This window comes from Salmo salar, chromosome ssa13 (genome assembly GCF_905237065.1).
Source record: "Salmo salar chromosome ssa13, Ssal_v3.1, whole genome shotgun sequence".
Taxonomy (NCBI): domain Eukaryota; kingdom Metazoa; phylum Chordata; class Actinopteri; order Salmoniformes; family Salmonidae; genus Salmo; species Salmo salar.
Genome location: NC_059454.1, coordinates 64,757,008 through 64,778,970, shown reverse-complemented (window position 1 = coordinate 64,778,970; position 21,963 = coordinate 64,757,008). Strand labels below are relative to the sequence as shown.

The window sequence follows — 21,963 nt, the reverse complement described above, 5'->3', positions numbered from 1 at the left end:
ATGTGTCGTCATTACGTCATGTACCTACGTTATATACAGTTGAAGTCTGAAGTTTACAAACACTTAGGTTGTAGTCATCTAATCTTGTTTTTCAACCACTCCACAAATTTCTTGTTAACAAACTATAGTTTTGGCAAGTCGGTTAGGACATCTACTTTGTGCATGACACTAGTTATTTTTCCAACAATTGTTTACAGACAGATTATTTCACTTATAATTCACTGTATCACAATTCCAGTGGGTCAGAAGTTTATGTAAACTAAGTTGACTGTGCCTTTAAACAGCATGGAGTAATTCCAGAAAATGATGTCATGGCTTTAGAAGCTTCTGATAGGCTAATTGACATCATTTGAGTCAATTGGAGGTGTACCTGTGGATGTATTTTAAGGTCTACCTTCAAACTCAGTGCCTCTTTGCTTGACATCATGGGAAAATCAAAAGAAATCAGCCAAGACCTCAGAAAAAAATTATTGTCGACCTCCTCTGGTTCATCCGTGGGAACATTTACCAAATGCCTGAAGGTACCACGTTCATCTGTTCAAACAATGTTACGCAAGTTTAAACACGGGTCCACATCTCCTTCCTGAGCAGTATGACGGCTGCGAGTTCTGTCTCCTAGAGATGAACGTACTTTGGTGCGAAAAGTTCAAATCAATCCCAGAACAACAGTAAAGGACCTTATGAAGATGCTGGAGGAAACGGGTACAAAAGTATCTATATCCACAGTTAAACGAGTCCTATATCGACATAACCTGAAAGGCCGCTCAGCAAGGAAGAAGCCACTGCTCCAAAACCGCCATAAAAAAGCCAGACTACGGTTTGCAGCTGCACATGGGGACAAAGATCGTACTTTTTGGAGAAATGTCCTCTGGTCTGATGAAACAAAAACAGAACTGTTTGGCCATAATGACCATCTTTATGTTTTTCCTATAGACATTTTGTGGACAGAACTGAAAAAGCTTGTTCGAGCAAGGAGGCCTACAAACCTGACTCGGTTACACCAGCTCTGTCAGGAGGAATGGGCCAAAATTCATCCAACGTATTGTGGGAAGCTTCTGGAAGGCTACCCAAAACGTTTGACCCAAGTTAAACAATTTAAAGGCAATGCTACCAAATAGTAATTGATTGAATGTAAACTGGGAATGTGATGGGAGAAATAAAAGCTGAAATAAATCATTTTCTCTACTATTTATTCTGACATTTAAAAACTGACCTAAAACACTGAATTTTTACTGGGATTAAATGTCAGGAATTGTGAAAAACTGAGTTTAAATGTATTTGGCCAAGGTGTATGTAAACTTCTGACTTCAACTGTAGGTATGCACGTCAGCTTTGACATCGGTTTTGCACATTGGGGCATTAAACTACACATCGGCCGTTACCGATGTTGGCATTTGTAGCTAATGTCAGCCGATTCCGCTATGTTCACCGATGTTATATTGTGCATCCCTAATTAAAACTGCGTAAGTGTTGATCTCCACTTTCTGGAGGACTGAGTTTTGAAATCACCTGTCTCCAGATTACATCTTCAAACTAAGGGCAACCATGGTATCCGACATGAGACGCACCCAACCATGAATAATATATTGGTAAGTTAGTTTCGCTAGCTACATTTTCAGATATTACACGTTTCTAATTTTGACATAGAGCCATTTGCTTGGCTAGATATAGCCTAATGTTAGCTAGCTAACATTGAAACTGGTTGGTTAGCTACCTGCAGATTCCAGGGTCTGTATCACAACCGGCCATTATTGGGAGTCCCATAGGGTGGCTCACAATTTTTCCCAGCGTCGTCCGGGTTAAGGTTTGGCCGGGTTAGGGTGTGGCCGGGATAGGCCGTCATTGTAAATAATACATTGTCTTACCTGACTTGCCTAGTTAAATAAAGGTTAAATCGAATAAAACTAAAAATACTCTTGATTTCAGAGCGCTCTCGACTGAGTATGCCAGTGTGCGCGGAATAACTGATGAATTTACGAATGCTCAACGCGCGTTGTATAAGGTCGGTGTCTGTAAACGTCAGTAAACTCATTGGCCAGAGTGTCTGGGGTGCGCTCTGAACACGAAACGCTCTAAATTTACGAACGGACAATTTGACAGCACATTTGCAGTCACCAACTCTCTGGATAACATAACAGCCTAACCAGCTCTGCTAGGGCGAGTAATGTTCAGTGAGCTGTTCTCTCTCACTTAGATGTCTGGAAGTAGCTAGCAAGTTGGCTTGGGTGCTTGACTGTTGTTAATACATTCGGTGGGGCTAAAGCTTAAGAGGGTGTGAATGATGCTGCATGGTTCTAGACAAAGAAGGGCTCTCCAGTAGTAGTACCAAAACATTCAAAGGCCGTTTTCTCAAAAGTGAGGTTACAAGTTTATCATCTTTAAAAGCAAAATGACTTTCCCATTTGTTCCTCAACTGTAGTGTATGATATACAATTTTGTATCTCTGAGTCTCTACTTTTATCCAATGTAAAAAACTCAATTTTGCTACTTAAGATTTGAGCCGGTCGGTCACAATTTTACTACCCTGCATGAATCTGCAGGTAGCTAACCAACCAGGATCGATGTTAGCTAGCTTGCTAATATTAGGCTATAACTAATAATGCAAACGGCTCTGAGATACAAATAATATTACTACACAGATCATACAAATAATATTACTACACAGATCATACAAATAATATTACTACACAGATCATACAAATAACATTACTACACAGATCATACAAATAACATTACTACACAGATCATACAAATAACATTACTATACACAGATCATACAAATAACATTACTATACACAGATCATACAAATAACATTACTATACACAGATCACAAATTACTATAAACTACACAGATCATACAAATAACATTACTACCACAAAAATACTAACAATAAAAAATACTACACAGATCATACAAATAACATTACTATACACAGATCATACAAATAACATTACTATACACAGATCATACAAATAACATTACTATACACAGATCATACAAATAACATTACTATACACAGATCATACAAATAACATTACTATACACAGATCATACAAATAACATTACTATACACAGATCATACAAATAACATTACTATACACAGATCAAAACAGATCATACAAATAACATTACTATACACAGATCATACAAATAACATTACTATACACAGATCATACACATAACATTACTATACACAGATCATACACATAACATTACTATACACAGATCATACACATAACATTACTATACACAGATCATACACATAACATTACTATACACAGATCATACAAATAACATTACTATACACAGATCATACACACAACATTACTATACACAGATCATACACACAACATTACTATACACAGATCATACACACAACATTAGCTAGCGAGCCAGCCAACTAACGTTAGCTAGCTAACTTACAATGAAAACGACTTTCTTACAAATTTAGAAACATATAATATCTGAAAATGTAGCTAGCTAGACTCTCTTACCGTACACATGGATGAATGCTTCACCCTCTCTGTCATGGATGCCATGGCTGCCCTTAGTTTGAAGATGTAATCCAGAGATACATGTTTTATACAATATGTTATTTTTCTACTCCCTCTGCATATTTGCAATCAAATGCCAGAATTCTCTCAATCTCCTTAGCTATCATACTGTGCTTCCACCGGGCATTCCACTGACCAAAAGCCATGCATTACTTGCAGTATCCGCATCGGCCTAAAGACTAGAGCTACCGCTTTCAGGGAAAGGGACATGGACAGTTACAAGAAAGCCTGCTCCAACCTCTGAGCCATCAAACATGGAAAAGTCAATATACTGCAGGACTAAGAGTAATTACATCCAATTACATAAGCTCCAATGCTCATAGGATGTGGCAGGGTTTGCAGACTATTATGGGTTACAAAGAGAAACCTAGCCGGGAGTTGCCCAGTGACGCAAACCTCCCAGTCGAGCTGAATGCCGTCTATGCTCGTTTCCAGGCAAACACTGAGCCAGACATGAGAGCCCCTGCTGTCCCGGATGACTGTGATCTCGCTCTCTGTGGCCAATGTGAGTAAGATTTTTTTATTTGGTTAACACTCGCAAAGCCTCTGGGCCAGATGAAATACCAAGGCGCGTTCTCAGAACATGCACAGAACAGCTGGCAAGTGTCTTCAAAGATATCTCTTTGTCCCAGTCTGTAATCTAAACATGTTTAAAGCAGACCACCATTGTCCCTGTTCCTAAGAACTCAAAGGTAACCTGCCTAAATGACTATCGTCCTGTAGCACTCACATCTGTAACCAGGAAATTCTTTGAAAGGCTGGTCATGACACACATCAACACCAGACACCTTGGACCCACTCCCAATTCGCATACCACCCCAACAGATCCACAGATGAGGCAATCTCTATTGCAATCCTCACTGCTCTCTCCCACCTGGACAAGAGCAATTTCTATGTGAGAATGCTGTTCATTGACTACAGTTCAGCATTCAACACCATAGTCCCCTCCAAGTTCATTGCCAAGCTCGGGACCCTGGAACTGAACACATCCCTCTAGATCCTGGACTTTCTGACTCTCTGTCCCCAGGTGGTGAGGGTAGGTAACAATACATCTGCCACACTGACCCTCAACACGGGGGTCCCTCAGGTGTGTACTTAGTCCCCTCCTGTACTCATTGTTCACCCACGACTGTGTGGCCACACACTACTCCAACAACATCAAGTGTGCTGACGACACGACAATGGTAGGCCTAACATGTTGATAGAAATTTGGTAGAACTGATTTAAGTTTCCCTGCATTAAAGTCTCCGGCCACTAGGAGCGCCGCCTCTGGGTGAGCGGTTTCCTCTTTGCTTATTTCCTTATACAGCTGACTGAGTGCGGTCTTAGTGCCAGCATCTGTCTGTGGTGGTAAATAAACAGCCACGAAAAGTATAGCTGAAAATTCTCTTGGCAAGTAGTGTGGCCTGTAATTTATCACAATATACTTTACTTCAGGCGAGCAAGATCTAGAGACTTCCTTAGATTTCGTGCACCAGCTGTTGTTTACAAATATGCACAGACCCCCCCCCTCGTCTTACCGGAGTGTGCTGTTCTATCTTGCCGGTGCAGCGTAAATCCCGCTAACTGAATATCCATGTCGTCATTCAGCCACGATTCCTTGAAACATGGGACATCAGAAACTGTAATATCCTGTTGGTAGGATATTCGTGATCGTACCTCGTCTAATTTATTGTCCAATGATTGTACGTTGGCGAGTAGTGTTGTCAGTAACTTCAGCTTTCCATCTGACCAGGCATCCGGCTCTTTGTCCTCTGTACCTGTGTCGCTTCCTCTTGCAAATAACGGGGATGTCGGCCCTGTGGGGTGTTTGGAGAATGTCTTGTGCGTCCTCCTTGTTGTAAAAAAAATCTTTGTCTAATCCGAGGTGAGTGATCGCTGTCCTGATATCCAGAAGCTCTTTTTTGCCGTAAGATACGGTTGCAGAAACATTATGTACAAAATAAGTTACAAATAACGCGAATAAAACCCACATTATAGCACAATTGGTTGGGCGCCCGTAAAACTGCTACCATTTCTTCCGGCGCCAAAAGGATAGTTCACCTAAATTACAAAATGACATGTTGGTTTCCTTACCCTGTAAGCAGTCTATGGACAAGGTACGACAGCAACCCATGCTTTGGTTTTGTTTCAAATGTTAACTTTTTAGCATTTGTGGCACAAATCCAGAGCGAGTCAATGGTACCTAATATTACCATTTTCACACTTCATGTTCAACTCAAAAAGTGTATTGTCTAACTCAATTATCTTACTTGAGATGATTTGGATATGAAGACCCACAACCTATTAAGTGCTAGTTACTTGCATTGATACACGGAATTGGCTTGCACAGGTAGCCCCTTAGCCTCACTAGCCATATTGATAATTTAATACACAAGCTCCATTTACCGCATGGCTATACATTAACAAATGGAGATAGAGAGGTGTTGATTTGTCTCTGCACAGCTGGATCAGACATGACAGCTTAAGTGATACAAACACCCCCTCTGTCACTACTAGATCTTCTCACTCTCTCTGTCTGCATCCCAAATTGCACCTTATTTCCTTTATAGTGCACTAGTTTTGATAGGGCTCTGGACAACAGTAGTGCACTATATAGGGAACATGGTACCATTTGGGATGCATACTTTGTGTCACTATCTCTACCCTGTATTTCCCTCTAGCCTCTCCCACCATCTCGTCCCTCCGTACCCTCTCTCCCCCCTTTCTTGATAAAACAAGGTTTCCCCCATGTGGGCTTGGCCTCTCTCTCCGCTCCCTCTCTCTCCGCTCCCTCTCTCTAGGTCTTAATCTCTCTCCTTTTCTCTTTTTTTCTCCCGCTTTCTCTCTTTCATCTCCCCCTTTCTCTCGCTCTGTCGCTCTCTGTATTTCTCTCACTTTCTCTCTCTTGATTATATACTTTGACCAGAGGAGTGTTCAGTCTGCAGTGCTTTGAAGAGTTCACTGCCGTCAGGAGCCTCAGAACTGCATGGCATCAACATGCCTCTCTCTGCCTGCAGCTTCTCTTGAACTTACTTGAACTATTTTCCATGGACTTTCTACCCCCCAACTGTACATTCCACTGTACGTTTCACTGGGAAACCGTGACCATTTAGTTTTAATGTTGCCACATTACCCAAAGACCTAGCTTCGCCTAGGATCAACTTCCATATCTCACCAATGGTATTAGAATAATGGATAATGATGATTGGATTTGTGGTGCTTCAAAAACGAAAATAATTATTTCACACTTTAAACACTAAATTGTCACACTTTAATTATTATTTTTTTAAATAATAAAGCTTTTTTCAAGTGCTCAAAGCGCTTTGCTTTGTAATGGGGGAATCCCCCTCTAGTTTATCGCACAGAGGTTCCAGTTCTCATGTGACGTCAGTGTTTCTAATGGATCAATGCATTATTCGTTGCCGAGTCTCCCCCAAGCTTATGACCTGCCTTAAACGATAAGACCAATAATACGTTCATTCATTAATAAAAGCACAGTTTCAACCTCCCGGCACTACACAAATGTGTTATCCTCAAGCATTTCACCCTCACACCTCTTGTGTTGGTCTCTGTGTCATTATAGGGTAGTCTGTAACCAGGCTCGGCCTTGCCTTCGCTGCCTGTCTAAAGGTATCTAACATGGTAGATATGGAGGTGCTGGCTGGTCTCTCTTGGGAGCTGGCTGGCTGTTCTTCTAGTGGATTTATCGTTTTCTCTCTCTGCACCTCCTCCCCGCACCCACCCGTCCCTGGCCACGCTAATAAAACATGAACAGACAGTGTAGCGTGAAGAAATGTATGTCCCCAAGCCGTTTCAGGATGCACACTCTCTGATCAGGCTTATTGGGGCAGAAAAAGAGGAGTGCCTGCTCCCTCCCTTTAGGGCCTGGAGGATGAGGTAGGCGAGAGAGGGAGGAAGAGAGGAGGGGCAGAGGTGTGTGTGTGTGTGTGTGTGTGTGTGTGTGTGTGTGTGTGTGTGTGTGTGTGTGTGTGTGTGTGTGTGTGCATGGTCTCTTCTGACCTATGTTGAGTTAGACTGAGTATAGGGCCTTTCAAGGCCAATGACTTGAATTTCCCTAGATACAGTTAGCATTACTGTGCATGCAACACAATATAAACACCTTTGTTTTGAATAAGAGTATGATCCCCATTCAAGAAATGACTTCACCGTACTCTTCCATTGTTGTTGAAAGCCTATTTGATTATTCAAATGTTTATTAATCCCTTAATTTTACAAGTAAGTACCACCAATGGCGTGGTAGTGAGTCTTTTACCAATCGCATCCCTATAGTTTCTTTATTTGTGATGTGGCAATGTACAGTATACAATCTTTACAGACTTTACAGCAATTCATTAATATTATTGACAGCCTTGAGTTGAATCGGATCTTGTTTCAGTCGCACTTCCTGTGCTACAACCATGCATTCAAATTTGTATATAATAATAACAAATTGGATTTATAGAGTGGTTCTCCAGTAGCTCAAAGTACCACCTGCACCTGAGTGCTACACAACTCCCAGTCCATTCTAACAGTTGTTAATAAGCTTGCAACAATTGATAGAGATGAAGTCTGTCTGTCTAGGTAGTAGGTACTGGAGTTACGTAGAAAGAAGGGTTTACTGATATGAGCAGCTGGGCTGACGTTGATAAATGACGGTCACGGTCATACTAATCTGATTATGAGATTTTGCTCCTTCAGGTCTTTGCCTAGAGTTAGCTTTTCTCTGAACGTAGACAGATATGCCAGATTTTTCTTTCTCTCTCCAAATGCTCTCTGGTGTTGGTCAGACTGTTCTGTGTTCTGGTGTGTTCAGTGGAGGAGGCAGTGTGTTCTAGACGAGTTGTCTTATCTCACAAGCCCAGATCAAATCAAGCATCACTAGCCGTTTACCAGGTGATGCACACTCACTCACTCACACAAAACACAAACGCAAGCATTCACACACACTCCTCATACTCACAAATACACGCACATACACACTCTCTCTCACACACACACACACACACACACACACACACACACACACACACACACACACTCAGCCAAAGCTGCTGTCCCATGCTATAGAGTCATTGAACCACTGGTTGCGTCCCATTTCACGGTGTGTATTTAAATACTTTATCCCCACCGTAGCACATCATAATATTTCTACAGCTGTACATTGTATTTTAGTTACACTGTTTATATACACTGGATTCTCACTGTGCACATATGTATAGATTGCATTTGTTTACTGCTACAGTGCTATTTGAGTTGTGAATCAGCTTAGCGGGTGTTATAGCGGGCGAAGCGAAATGCTTATGTTAAAAGCTCCTGACAATACAGTAAAATGTCAAATAATTAAAATGTAATGGGAAAAAATACTGATGTACGCCGGGAGAATTTACTGAAGATCAGCTAAGAATTATATGTACAGCTGTAGATATGTCAAGAATCCAGTGCATAAATGTGTAAACAGTGAAACTAAAATACAATGTACAGTAGTAGAAATATTATGATGTGCTACGTTGGGGATACTGTATTTAAATACACAGTGTGAAATGGGAAGTGACTAGTGGTTCAATGACTCTATAGCATGGGACAGCAGCGTTGGCTGTGTTTGTGTTTGTGAGTATGAGTGAGTGAGTGAGTGTGCATCTCCTAGTAGAGGGCTAGTGATGGTTGTTTAACAGTCTGATGGCCTGGTAATAGAAGTTGCTTTTTAGTGTCTTGGTCTTACCTCTTATGCACCTGTACTGTCTGTCTGTTGTATGATAGCCGAGTAAACAGTCTGTGGCTCGGGTGGCTGAGGTCCTCAATGATCTTCTTGGCCTTCCTTTGACACTGGTTGCTGTAGCTGAATTAATTTCTTCAGCCTTCTTCACCACGATGCCGGTGTGACGAGACTATTTCAGGTCCTCAGTGACGTGCACGCTGACCGCAAAGTAATCTGGGAGCTAGCAACAGGCCGACCATCGCAGCTGTCATATTGTCTGAAGGTCCACCTGTCTTGTGAGCAGAGCAGCGGAGTTCACTTCAAATCTACTTCAATTCGTTTTATGGTTAGGACTGAGTTCAGGTCAAATGTTGACCATTTTGTAATGGAACGTGCTTGAATCGGTTTCCGAAGGGCAGTTGCAATAGGAAAGAAGGTGTGACGTCCATTTAAGGATATCACTATTTATATTTGAGGAGGCATGAAGTTCACCCCCAAACTGGATGTTCTTTCTAAATGCCATACTTCCTCAAACTTTGACCTCATATGGAACAGAGGTTGAAGTGAAAGAAGTAGCCAGAACTGGTAAGTCACAATGAGATTCTCTCTGAAAAACGTTCTTTGGATCCAACAAAAGGGTTAGGGGTTGTTCCATGTCATTTCAGCAAGCCATGACATCCACCATCTCAGATTTTTCTGAATTGTAGTTAGAAACAGATAAGATTAGCATTCCTGCAACATTATTTTGTTGTTAGCTTTATTTCTCAGAATTAAAATTGTCTAATTGATTTCACCCAAATTGGCCATTTCAATGTATAGTATTCGTATAATATTCAATAAATATAGTACCCAACATCCAATTTGCACAAAAACCTGTAGATGTAGATGGTCAAAAGCCACCTACGGACACCCCAAACCCCACACCAAGCCCACCAAATGACCAGTATACAGTATCAGTTCTCTGTTTGGTGGGTTTTTTCCCGTTCAGAGAAATGAACCATTGAAGTCACTTGTATTTTCCCCATAGATCACAATATCTACTAAACTAGCATAATATCTACTAAGCTAACATATAGAATTGTTTTAAGATGGTCATAAAATGGATCATTTAGCCATTTGATTTGGAATTTTAGGACCCATGTAGGTATAAAAAAAGATATCAGAAAAAATTATTTGATTAAACGTTTAATTTTGCCGTTACTGCTATAGTCCATAGAAACACATTGAATAACACATTTGTACATGGCAAAACAGATCATAATACATCATAAGAAATAGGGTTTTGAAGTGTTTGTTCTATATCTCAGAGAGTTAAGAAAACTAAAACTTTATTTTATTTTGTAGACCCTTGTTTGGTCACTTTATTCATGCCACTTTTTACCCCATATGCATGTTGTGCCATTTTTAAAGCCTGGTACTGGGTTACCTTCAGACGACTCCCCAGAAGCTGTATAGAGCAAAACAACTGACACCTTCATGTTCGTCAGAGTCTGCCCTTTCGATATTGGTTTGTAGTTCAAACGGTTTAGTCTGGACAGTTGGCTTTGTGAGAAGACACCTTTGAAATTAGGTCATCCACAACGGAGATCAGACGACTGCCGGAAAACAGTTAATGGGAGTCATCTTTTGATGTTGGTGACTCATTAGTTCAGCTGAAACAGTATTTTATGCTGATTTTCTTGTAGAAAAACACCGCTTTCACAAGCCCCATGTTATGGAATTGGGGCAAGTTTTATATCGGCGGAAAGAGTGGATTGAGCTGCAGCCACTGCACAAAACGGTAAGTCTCTAGCATAAACACACAGGGAGCCATTCAAAAAGACACCATCATGTGATGTCCGGGTGTGTCAATCATATCTAGGGGCTGCACTGCCAAGGCTATATATTTGCTAATTTACCTATTTTTATTTTGCTTTTGGGTAGTATTTACTGTAATAAATTGAAGGATCATTCAATTATTTCGCTACATACTTGTCCATTTCTGAGTGGTCTCTTGCTAGATGGTGTTAACTTGGCCTTTATTGTTAAAGTAGAACATAAATGGAATATTGATAAAGATTATTCAATTTAACGGCTCGGTAGCATAAACGTAACCACATGTAACATGGATTTGTATTAGAATACGCATCAAAAGTCCCAATGCAAAGTGACATCTCACTTTCCTATTTTTAGATTTTTTTCATTAAACTGATCAGAATTCCGAAAAATGACAAAGTCATGGCGGAAAAAATATTTGCGGGTTGTGATGTAATATGGAGGACGCGGTAAGCCAGCCTATTCTCTATAATGTAAACCACCATGGTCGACATAGCTAAGTATTAAGCCAGAGAACAACTAATCTAGAACAAAACAATATAAACTAGTCTAGAACAACACATATAAAGTAGAGGGAGCGGAGACTTACCTTTTTGATGGCTGAGTTAGCTACCAAAGTCAAAGAAGAGTCATGGCGAGGCCTTCAGAGGGAGAGGCCGTTTCACCGGCCAAGGGAAAGTCAGCTAATCCAATAGTGATATAGTGAGGTCTCCATCAATGCTGACACTGACGCTGTACTGGTAGTTTTGCAGTTCACCCCCACAACTACTCCCCGGGCACCGATGACGTGGACATTGATTAAGACAGTCCCCCGCACCTCTGTGTTTGAGGGGTTGGGTTAAATGCGGTAGACATTTTTCAATTGAATGCATTCAGTTGTGCAACTGACTAGGTACAGTATGCCCTTTCCCTTTCTCACTAAGTTATTTAGTCTTTGACCACACTGTGTTGTTACTTAGGTAAGTAAAAACTCATGGTTCCTACCCTTAAAGGAATTGATTTTATAACAAGACTAAATAAATTAAAAGCTACTTGCAGTGGGACCGAACCTTCTGCGAAAGCTAACGGATGATCGTTAAAGGCTAGCAATCGATTTCCCTGCACTTGGATCTTTGTGTTTTCCATTGATCAGCCTTGTTAGCTTGAACACGATAACAAGTTCATTGTTCCCCTCAGGTTTTCAATGTATCAATTAGGCCTCTCTTTCTCCATTTTGAATGAGTCTGCATTTAAGGGTCTAAATATCAGCTTAATCCCCTTCTCAGCTAGCTGCTTAGCCACCACCCAGTGAGCATGATGTCTTTCCTCACCCATACAGTCTATCCCCTATCCCGTCCTAATCTCCTCAGGGCACATCAGAGGAGAACCAGTTCTCAGACAGTATAGTAGTGAATCTCATGTCTCTCTAATTGGCAGGGGTTCAATATGACTGGCTTGTTGTCAGCTTTTTTATTGAATGATGTTAATTTCCTTTTATAAACGGCGCTATTTGGTCGAATTAAGTAACTTTTAAAATATAAAGAGGTGCTCTCAAATTCCAGTGCATAAAATCCAGTGCATAAATGTGTAAACAGTGAAACTAAAATACAATGTACAGTAGTAGAAATATTATGATGTGCTACGTTGGGGATACTGTATTTAAATACACAGTGGGAAATGGGAAGTGACTAGTGGTTCAATGACTCTATAGCATGGGACAGCAGCGTTGGCTGTGTTTGTGTTTGTGAGTATGAGTGAGTGAGTGAGTGAGTGTGCATCTCCTAGTAGAGGGCTAGTGATGGTTGTTTAACAGTCTGATGGCCTGGTAATAGAAGTTGCTTTTTAGTGTCTTGGTCTTACCTCTTATGCACCTGTACTGTCTGTCTGTTGTATGATAGCCGAGTAAACAGTCTGTGGCTCGGGTGGCTGAGGTCCTCAATGATCTTCTTGGCCTTCCTTTGACACTGGTTGCTGTAGCTGAATTAATTTCTTCAGCCTTCTTCACCACGATGCCGGTGTGACGAGACTATTTCAGGTCCTCAGTGACGTGCACGCTGACCGCAAAGTAATCTGGGAGCTAGCAACAGGCCGACCATCGCAGCTGTCATATTGTCTGAAGGTCCACCTGTCTTGTGAGCAGAGCAGCGGAGTTCACTTCAAATCTACTTCAATTCGTTTTATGGTTAGGACTGAGTTCAGGTCAAATGTTGACCATTTTGTAATGGAACGTGCTTGAATCGGTTTCCGAAGGGCAGTTGCAATAGGAAAGAAGGTGTGACGTCCATTTAAGGATATCACTATTTATATTTGAGGAGGCATGAAATTCACCCCCAAACTGTATGTTCTTTCTAAATGCCATACTTCCTCAAACTTTGACCTCATATGGAACAGAGGTTGAAGTGAAAGAAGTAGCCAGAACTGGTAAGTCACAATGAGATTCTCTCTGAAAAACGTTCTTTGGATCCAACAAAAAGGTTAGGGGTTGTTCCATGTCATTTCAGCAAGCCATGACATTCAAGGCAGTAGCAGTGGAGTGTTGTATCAGTGTATTCGGTAAATGTTATATATTATGAATCTTGTCCATGGTTAGACTGAGTGATGTTTTTCTGTCAAAAGAGACTTTCAAGTACGAGCTCTGCAGTCTGGGTACTAGCACAGGATTTTTCAAATCCTACCCCTCTTGCCTTCTCTTAAAGATACCCACTCCCCTTTATCCCCCTCCTCTTCTACTCCCCTCTCATCCCCCACCCGCCCACATTCAGGACAGGAAATGGGAGCCCTGCCAGAAGCCCCCTCTGTTTCTGGGAATCTGTCTTACAATGCTGCAGTGTAGTAAGTTGGCTTTGACGTGAACGCCATTGTTCAAAGTTCAGGCCCCATTGTCTGAGAGAAGGAACAGCAACAAAAACAAAAACCACCCGCGGAAGGATGTGGAGGAGTAGAGAGTGAGAGGGGTCTGTGCTATTTATATGAACATCCCTCCCATCCTCCTCCTATCTGTCAGACTTAGGGATCAGGGTAGGATGGGATCTACGTGTTTGATATGCCAACCAGTGGAACAACTGGGAGCCAGAAGGTGCCTGAGGACATGGGGCTTATGTTGGCATCGTCACACCACTGCCCTTTTGATTATGAAATTAATTAGTGATTTATGGTTCCAACACAGCGGTTGGACCAAAGGACTGATTTCCACCAGTCTAATATTCATTGCTCGTGTTTCTTGGCCCAAGCAAGTCTCCTCTTCTTATTGGTGTCCTTTAGTAGTGGTTTCTTTGCAGCAATTCGACAATGAATGCCTGATTCACACAGTCTCCTCTGAACAGTTGATGTTGAGATGGGTCTGTTACTTGAACTCTGTGAAGCATTTATTTGGGCTGCAATTTCTGAGGCTGGTAACTCTAATGAACTTATCCTCTGCAGCAGTGGTAACTCTGGGTCTTCCATTCCTGTGGCGGACCTCATGATAGACAGTTTCATCATAGCGCTTGATGGTTTTTACAACTGTACTTGAAGAAACTTTAAAAGTTCTTGAAATGTTCCATATTGACTGACCTTCATGTCTTAAAGTAATGATGGAATGTTGTTTCTCTTGGCTTATTTGAGCTGTTCTTGCCATAATATGGACTTGGTCTTTTACCAAATAGGGCTATCTTCTGTATACCACCCCTACCTTGTCACAACAACAGATTGGATCAAACGCATTAAGAAGGAAAGAAATTCCACAAATGAACTTCCAAGAAGGCACACCTATTAATTTAAATGCATTCCAGGTGATTACCTCATGAAGCTGGATGAGAAAATGCCAAGCGTGTGCGAAGCTGTCATCAAGGCAAAGGGTGGCTATTTGAAGAATCTCAAATATATAATTTATTTTGATTTGTTTAACACTTTTTTGGTTACTACATGACTCCATAAGTGTTATTTCATAGTTTTGATGTCTTCACTATTATTATTCAACAATGTAGAAAATAGTAAAAAATAAAGAAAAACCCTTGAATGACTAGGTGTTCTAAAACTTGACTGGTAGTGTATGTTCATTGTGTAACATTCTTGACGTAGCATGCAATGGCAATAAAATGTTGTCGAATATAGTCACATGTGGTAGCGAATTAAGAATGTCAGGGTGAACGTTGGGTCGGTTTCTCAATCCCAGATTGAGCCTTTTCCTGGTACAGGCTTAATCAGTTGTTGCTTGACTTGCCATCTGTGAGGTACAGAAGTGTTAAAATTCTACAGGCCCAAGGAGTCTTCATACAGTTGGTGAAAATTATCCTGTCTAGAAAAAAAAATCTGAATAGGCATCACAATATAGAATTAGAAGAGGACTTCACCAATGACAAAGAGTAGCATAAAAGTTTTAATCCTTTCTCAACTTTGTTTTCGCAGGGTTCCCAAAAAAGCAACCAGGTAAGTTGTTTCGTTAATCTTTGTCCACATTGTCCATCATGAGGGACTGCAATCGTGACATCCAGATGAATATCTCTGTATAACTAGAACGTCTTACCACAAAATAAACCATATGCTCCCAAGAGTTGGGACACCTGGTATGTGTCCGTAATGGAACCTTATTAGATGCAGCCCTATATTTGAGTCGATTAATCCCGATGTGATTAGGCTTTAGGACCCCATACTGCCTTACACTCTTTTCAGCATGTTAAGATTACACTTAATGTGTTTAGAATGGAATTAAGAAATGTAGAAATATTAGGGCGAGCAATGTTGTCCGGAGTATACATAAATACATATATTTATATACACTACCGTTCAAAAGTTTGGGGTCACTTAGAAATGTCCTTGTTTTTGAAAGACAAGCAAATTTTTTGGTCTGTTAAAATAACATAAAATTGATCATAAATACAGTGTAGACATTGTTAATGTTGTAAATGATTATTGTTGCAGGAAACGGCAGAAGCTGGTACTATTTAATGAAGCTGCCAGTTGAGGACTTGTGAGGCGTCTGTTTTTCAAACTAGAGACACTAATGTACTTGTCCTCTTGCTCAGTTGTGCACCGGGGCCTCCCACTACTCTTTCTATTCTGGTTAGAGCCAGAATAGAAAGTTGTTGCGCTGTTCTGTGAAGGGAGTAGTACACAGCGTTGTACGAGATCTTCAGTTTCTTGGCAATTTCTCACATAGAATAGCCTTCATTTCTCAGAACAAGAATAGACTGACGAGTTTCAGAAGAAATTACTTTGTTTCTGGCCATTTTGAGCCTGTAATCGAACCCACAAATGCTGATGCTCCAGATACTCAATTAGTCTAAAGGCCAGTTTTATTGCTTCTTTAATCAGAAAAAACATTTTCAGCTGTGCTAGCATAATTGCAAAAGGGTTTTCTAATGATTAAATAGCCTTTTAAAATTATAAACTTGGATTAGCTAACACAACGTGCCATTGGAACAAAGGAGTGATGGTTGCTGATAATGGGCTTCTGTAGATATTCCATTATAAATCAGCCGTTTCCAGCTACAATATTCATTTACAACGTCTACACTGTATTTCTGATACATTTTATGTTATTTTAATGGCCAAAAAAATTAGCTTTTCTTTCAAAAACAAGGACATTTCTAGGTGACCCCAAACCTTTGAACGTGTATGATGTATATTCATTATGGACAGAATATATAGTATACAGTATGTGAAGAATACATGGATAGAATAGTGTATCTACTAGAATTCAGTATATACATATGAAATGGGTAAAACAGTACTTAAATATTATTAGTGACCAGTGTTCCATTATTAAAGTGACCAGTGTTCCATGTCTATGTACATAGAGCAGCAGCCTCTAAGGTGCAGGGATGAGAATCCTGATGGTAGCCGGCTAGTGACAGTGACTAAGTTCAGGGCAGGGTACTGGGTGGAGGCCGGCTAGTGATGGCTATTTAACTGTCTGATGGCCTTGAGATAGAAGCTGTTTTTCAATCTCTCGGTCCCAGCTTTAAAGCACCTGTACTGACCTCACTTTCTGGATGATAGCTGTCATGTGTCTAGACCGATGTGTCGAGTCTGTAATTCCTGTGTTTGTGTCTGTCTGTCTGTCTGTGTGTGTGTTACTCACCATGCCATCTGTGTTTTTGTGTACCCAGGACCCTTAGCATTCTCAGCAAGGACCACCCCCCAGACAAGAAACCCAAGAGTGAAAAAAACACAGTCCCACCTCTGCATGAGTTTGACCCGACAGGTAAGTGTGCCAATATTCCGGGCACTGAAACGGTCACCAGTTGGACAGTGTTTCCTCTGACACATCGGTGCGGCTGGCTTCCGGGTTAAGCGAACAGTGTGTCAATAAGCAGTGCGGCTTGGCAGAGTCGTGTTTCGGAGGATGCATGGCTCTCGACCTTCGCCTTTTCCTAGTCCGTATGGGAGTTGCAGCGATGGGACAATACTGTAACTACCAATTCGATATCACGAACTTGGTGAGAAAAAGGGGTAAAAAGTACAAAAAATAAATAAAAATAATATAAAAACAAAAAAAATGTTTTGAAGCTCTTGACCTTCTCCACTACAGCCCCGTCGATGTGGATGGGTGCATGCTCGCCCCTCCGCTTCCTGTAGTCCACGATCAGCTCCTTTGTCTTGTTGAAGGTTAGGGAGAGGTTGTTGTCCTGGCACCACACTGCCAGGTCTCTCACTTCATCCCTGTAGGCGGTCTCATCGTTGTCGGTGATCAGACCTACCACCGTAGTGACATCAGAAAACTTGATGGTGCTGCATGGCCACACGGTCGTGGGTGAACAGGGAGTACAGGAGTAGATTAAGCACACACCCCTGAGGGGCCCCTGTGTTGATGATCAGCATGGCAGATGTGTTCTTACCAACCGTCACCAGCTGGGGCTGGCCGTCAGAAAATCCCGGATCCAGTTGCAGAGGGATGTGTTCAGTCCCAGGGTCCCGAGCTTGGTGATGAGCTTGGAGGGGACTATGGTGTTAAACGCTGAGCTGTAGTCAATGAACAGCATTCTCACATAGATATTCCTCTTGTCCAGGTGGGAGACAGCAGTGTGAAGTGTAATAGAGAGAGCTTCGTCTGTGGATCTGTTTGGGCGGTATGCGAATTGGAGTGGGCCCAGGATGTTTGGTATTATGGTGTTGTGTGCCATGACCAGCCTTTCAAAGTATTTCTTGGTTGCAGATGTGAGTGCTACGGAACAATAGTCATTTAGGCAAGTTCTTGGAACATGTGGTCTGCTTGAAACATGTTGGGAGATTAGACTGGGACAAGATGTTGAAAATGTCTGTGTAGACACTTGCCAGAGGGTGTGTGCATCCTCTGAGAATCACATCAGCCACAGAGAGAGCGATCACACAGTTGTTTGCCTCGAAGTGAGCATAGAAGGCATTCAGCTCGTCTGGGAGGTTTGAGTCACTGGGCAACTCATGGCTGGGTTTCCCTTTGTAGTCCATAATAGTCTGAAAACCCTGGCAAATCCGACAAGCTTCGGAGCCGGTGTAGTAGAATTCATTCTTGGTCCGATATTGACCTTTTCCATGTTTGATGGCTCGTCGGATGTCGTAGAGGGCTTTCTTGTAAGTGTCCGTGTCCCGTTCCTCGAAAGCTGTAGGGGGAGGGACAAAAGAAAACAATGCCCTCTCCCTAACTGATAGTGGAGTGGTAGTTTCCCACTTTACCTTATTTCTCAGCTCAGGTGCCTAAATACAACATAGACATATACACTGAGTGCACACAACATTAGGAACACCTGCTCTTTCGATGACATTTACAGACCAGGTGAAAGCTATGATCCCTTATTGATGTCACCTGTTAAATCCACTTCAATCAGTGTAGATTAGATTAACCTTCCCAAGTTCTCTCACGTCACCCCGCTCCTCCGCTTTCTCCACTGGCTTCCAGTTGAAGCTCGCATCCGCTACAAGACCATGGTGATTGCCTACGGAGCTGTGAAGGGAACGGCACCTCCATACCTTCAGGCTCTGATCAGGCCCTACACCCAAACAAGGGCACTGCGTTCATCCACCTCTGGCCTGCTGGCCCCCCTAACTCTGAGGAAGCACAGTTCCCGCTCAGCCCAGTCAAAACTGTTCGCTGCTCTGGCACCCCAATGGTGGAACAAGCTCCCTCACGACGCCAGGACAGCGGAGTCAGTCACCACCTTCCGGAGACACCTGAAACCCCACCTCTTTAAGGAATACCTAGGATAGGATAAAGTAATCCTTCTAACCCCTTCTAACCCCCCCCCTTAAAAGATTTGATGCACTATTGTAAAGTGGTTGTTCCACTGGATATCATAAGGTGAATGCACCAATTTGTAAGTCGCTCTGGATAAGAGCGTCTGCTAAATGACTTAAATGTAAATGTAATGTAAATAGATAAAGGGGAGGAAACAGGTTAAATAAGGATTTTTAAAGCCATTCAGAGGGTTAATGGGCAAGACAATATTTGTGTGCCATTGAACGGGGTATGGTAGTAGGTGCCAGGTGTGTCAAGAACTGCTGGGTTTTTCAACATTTTCCCGTGTGTATCAGGAATGGTCCACCACCCAAAGGAGATCCAGCCAACTTTACACAACTGTGGGAAGCATTGGAGTCAGCACGGGCCAGCATCCCTGTGGAACGCTTTCGACACCTTGTAGAGTCCATGCCCCGATGAATTGTGGCTGTTCTGAGGGCAAATGGGTGTGCAACTCGATATAAGGAAGGTGTATATCAATTACACACACAAACACACGTCAGCTCAGACAGATCCAGGTCAGAGAGGCCCAGCTCATGAGCTCCATCAGCAGCAGAATGGAAAATGAATGTGTTTATGCGACAAATGTTAGTGCAATCGTATCACATCAAACCGAATCGCATTGATTCGTTCCTCTAATCAAACCGAATCGCACCGAATCGTTTCAAACTAAAATGTATCGTTCCAGTATATTATCGGAGTCCCTGTATCTAACTACGTATCAAATCATCTTGAAAGGGCTTTAGTCTCCCCTTGACATCAATGCATGCTGAAGCCAATCATTTGTTATCGTCCCGTTTCGGTCTGTAAACTTGTCATTGATCCTGCGGTAGGTAGCACGCCAATTCTCTCACTATCTCACATTAGATAATGGAATGTTAATTATGCAGTGTCTCAACAAGAGAAAGTGCTGCGGTGACATGCTGTAGCCTAGGGGGCTGCTGTAGCGCCAGTGTAATACCAGTGTCTATTCACTAGACACCAAACTGAAGAAAAGAAACCGAAGCGAGGTTGGACTACCTTGTCCAATAAGAAAGGTACATTTATGTTTTCCTTAGCAAACCGTTTTTCAACCGAAAATGTTTCGCAACCAAAACGAGGTTCTTATTGCCTCCTACAATGTACCAGTTGCCTAGGATTTGGGTTGCCTAGGGGTCCGAGACTGTTAATGAATATGACCCTGGTATTAAAGCTCCACTCTGGAGACTAGGAGCTAATGTTTGGTCTGGGGTGGGGGGTGAAATGGGAGCGCCGTGGCTCCCCAGCTGACAGACAGATAAACACGCAGCACCAGGCTGATGCTTATCTTCTGTTAGACTGGGGAAATGCCAGCAGCAGCTAAATGAAACAGACACATTCTCTCACATACACACACACACACACACATATACGCACGCGCACACAGTCACAGTAATACATGCACACTCGTACACACGTCACTGCTGCTGGAGTCTGAGGATGCAAGACACACACAGTTACAGCTGCTGGAGTTTGAGGTTGAAAGTGCACTTTGAGCCCTAGTCATGTGATGAGGTAGTCTGCTCTACAGACAAACGCAGCACCAAAGTCCCTCTCTTGCTTGACTATATGAAAGACTTTCTTGGCGTGACTATTGAATGCCCTGGTGACAGCATCTTTCCTAGTCAAAGCTGTTTGTAGTGTAAATGTATCCTCAGTACTAGGCGTTGTCGCTTTGAACACTGTTCTTCTCACTGAGAAATTGGACTAAACAGAAGTGGTATGGTGTCCACTACACTAAGGTTCCAGGTTTGAATTTTAATTACGCTTTAATTCGCCGTTGATTTAAAATTACCCTCATAGGATATTCTGAATGGTCTGGTACCACACAAGGTTGTTAGTGTATTGTGAATGTTACTTGTAGGTCTAGGGAATAATGAAAACATTCCATTTAAGCCTAACAATATACAGTATATATCAGTGTTTCTCAACCTCCGGTCCATGTTATGTTGCTGAACGGTCCCTGAGACTCTAATCTGGTCAGTTATACAGAGCTAGTTTTAATGTAAGCTGTCCCGCAAGGAGGAAAAAACTGGTACAAAAAAAGTTGAGAAACATTTATCTTTATGCCTTCGTTTTCTTTGTATGAGCGCCATTTTAGGCCTTCCTCAGAATCATTATTCTTTTGAATACTGCTCATCTTTTTTAACATTCATACCCTCAGTTACCATTTCAGTTTTGTTTGTGTTCAAGGGTGCGTTATCAGAAACAATTACTATTTGCAACAAAATTCAGACTGTAAGGTGCGTAGTCACACTGGGGATAAAGACTCACTTTTTATCTGTCATTGTTTATTTTCGCCTCCCTCCCAATGTTTCCTTTTTGATTTTCTTGGCTTTTGGTGTTTTTTTTCCCCCTCTGTGTGTCCTGGTTGTGTACAACACAACTGTCTGTCGTGTTGACCTGTCTGCCGTGTTGTACTAGACATGCCTGTGCAGCAGACTGGCTGTGTAGTAGCCGAGGGAATCCACTCTGAGTCCTGTGGTAAGATGGTCTAAACGGCTGTGTCTCAATAGTCTTTCAAATGACCTCCTTTCCCTTTCCTGTCATTTCCTTCATCTGACATGCGGTAACTGGCCAGTGGACAGGTGAAAGCCAGTTTCACCAGGACTAGGCTTTTTTTCACATTTCACCTATCACTTATCCAATCTGTTAAATTCAGTGCAAACTAAGGGAGGCAAGTAGAAGTGGACATTTTGCTCCCCTATTGAGATATACCCCGTTAGT

General features: G+C 42.0%; 1 protein-coding gene across 8 annotated transcripts in view; it reads left to right on the top strand.

The window, feature by feature from the left end:
• Positions 1 to 21,963, top strand: part of LOC106567565 (rho guanine nucleotide exchange factor 12) — a 140,964-nt gene that overhangs the window by 59,144 nt on the left and 59,857 nt on the right. For 2 of the 8 annotated variants that reach the window (XM_014137028.2, XM_014137024.2), the window contains exons 2-3: positions 15,414 to 15,434; positions 17,117 to 17,211. The exons of 1 other annotated variant lie outside the window; for it this stretch is intronic. In XM_014137028.2, coding sequence (XP_013992503.2) covers positions 15,414 to 15,434; positions 17,117 to 17,211 — 116 coding nt within the window. Of the gene's footprint in view, positions 1 to 4,040; positions 4,062 to 13,426; positions 13,449 to 15,413; positions 15,435 to 17,116; positions 17,212 to 20,769; positions 20,986 to 21,029; positions 21,721 to 21,963 lie in introns of those variants that run through there. 5 more of the 8 variants (XM_014137025.2, XM_045693465.1, XM_045693464.1 and 2 more) reach the window with 5 other exon arrangements.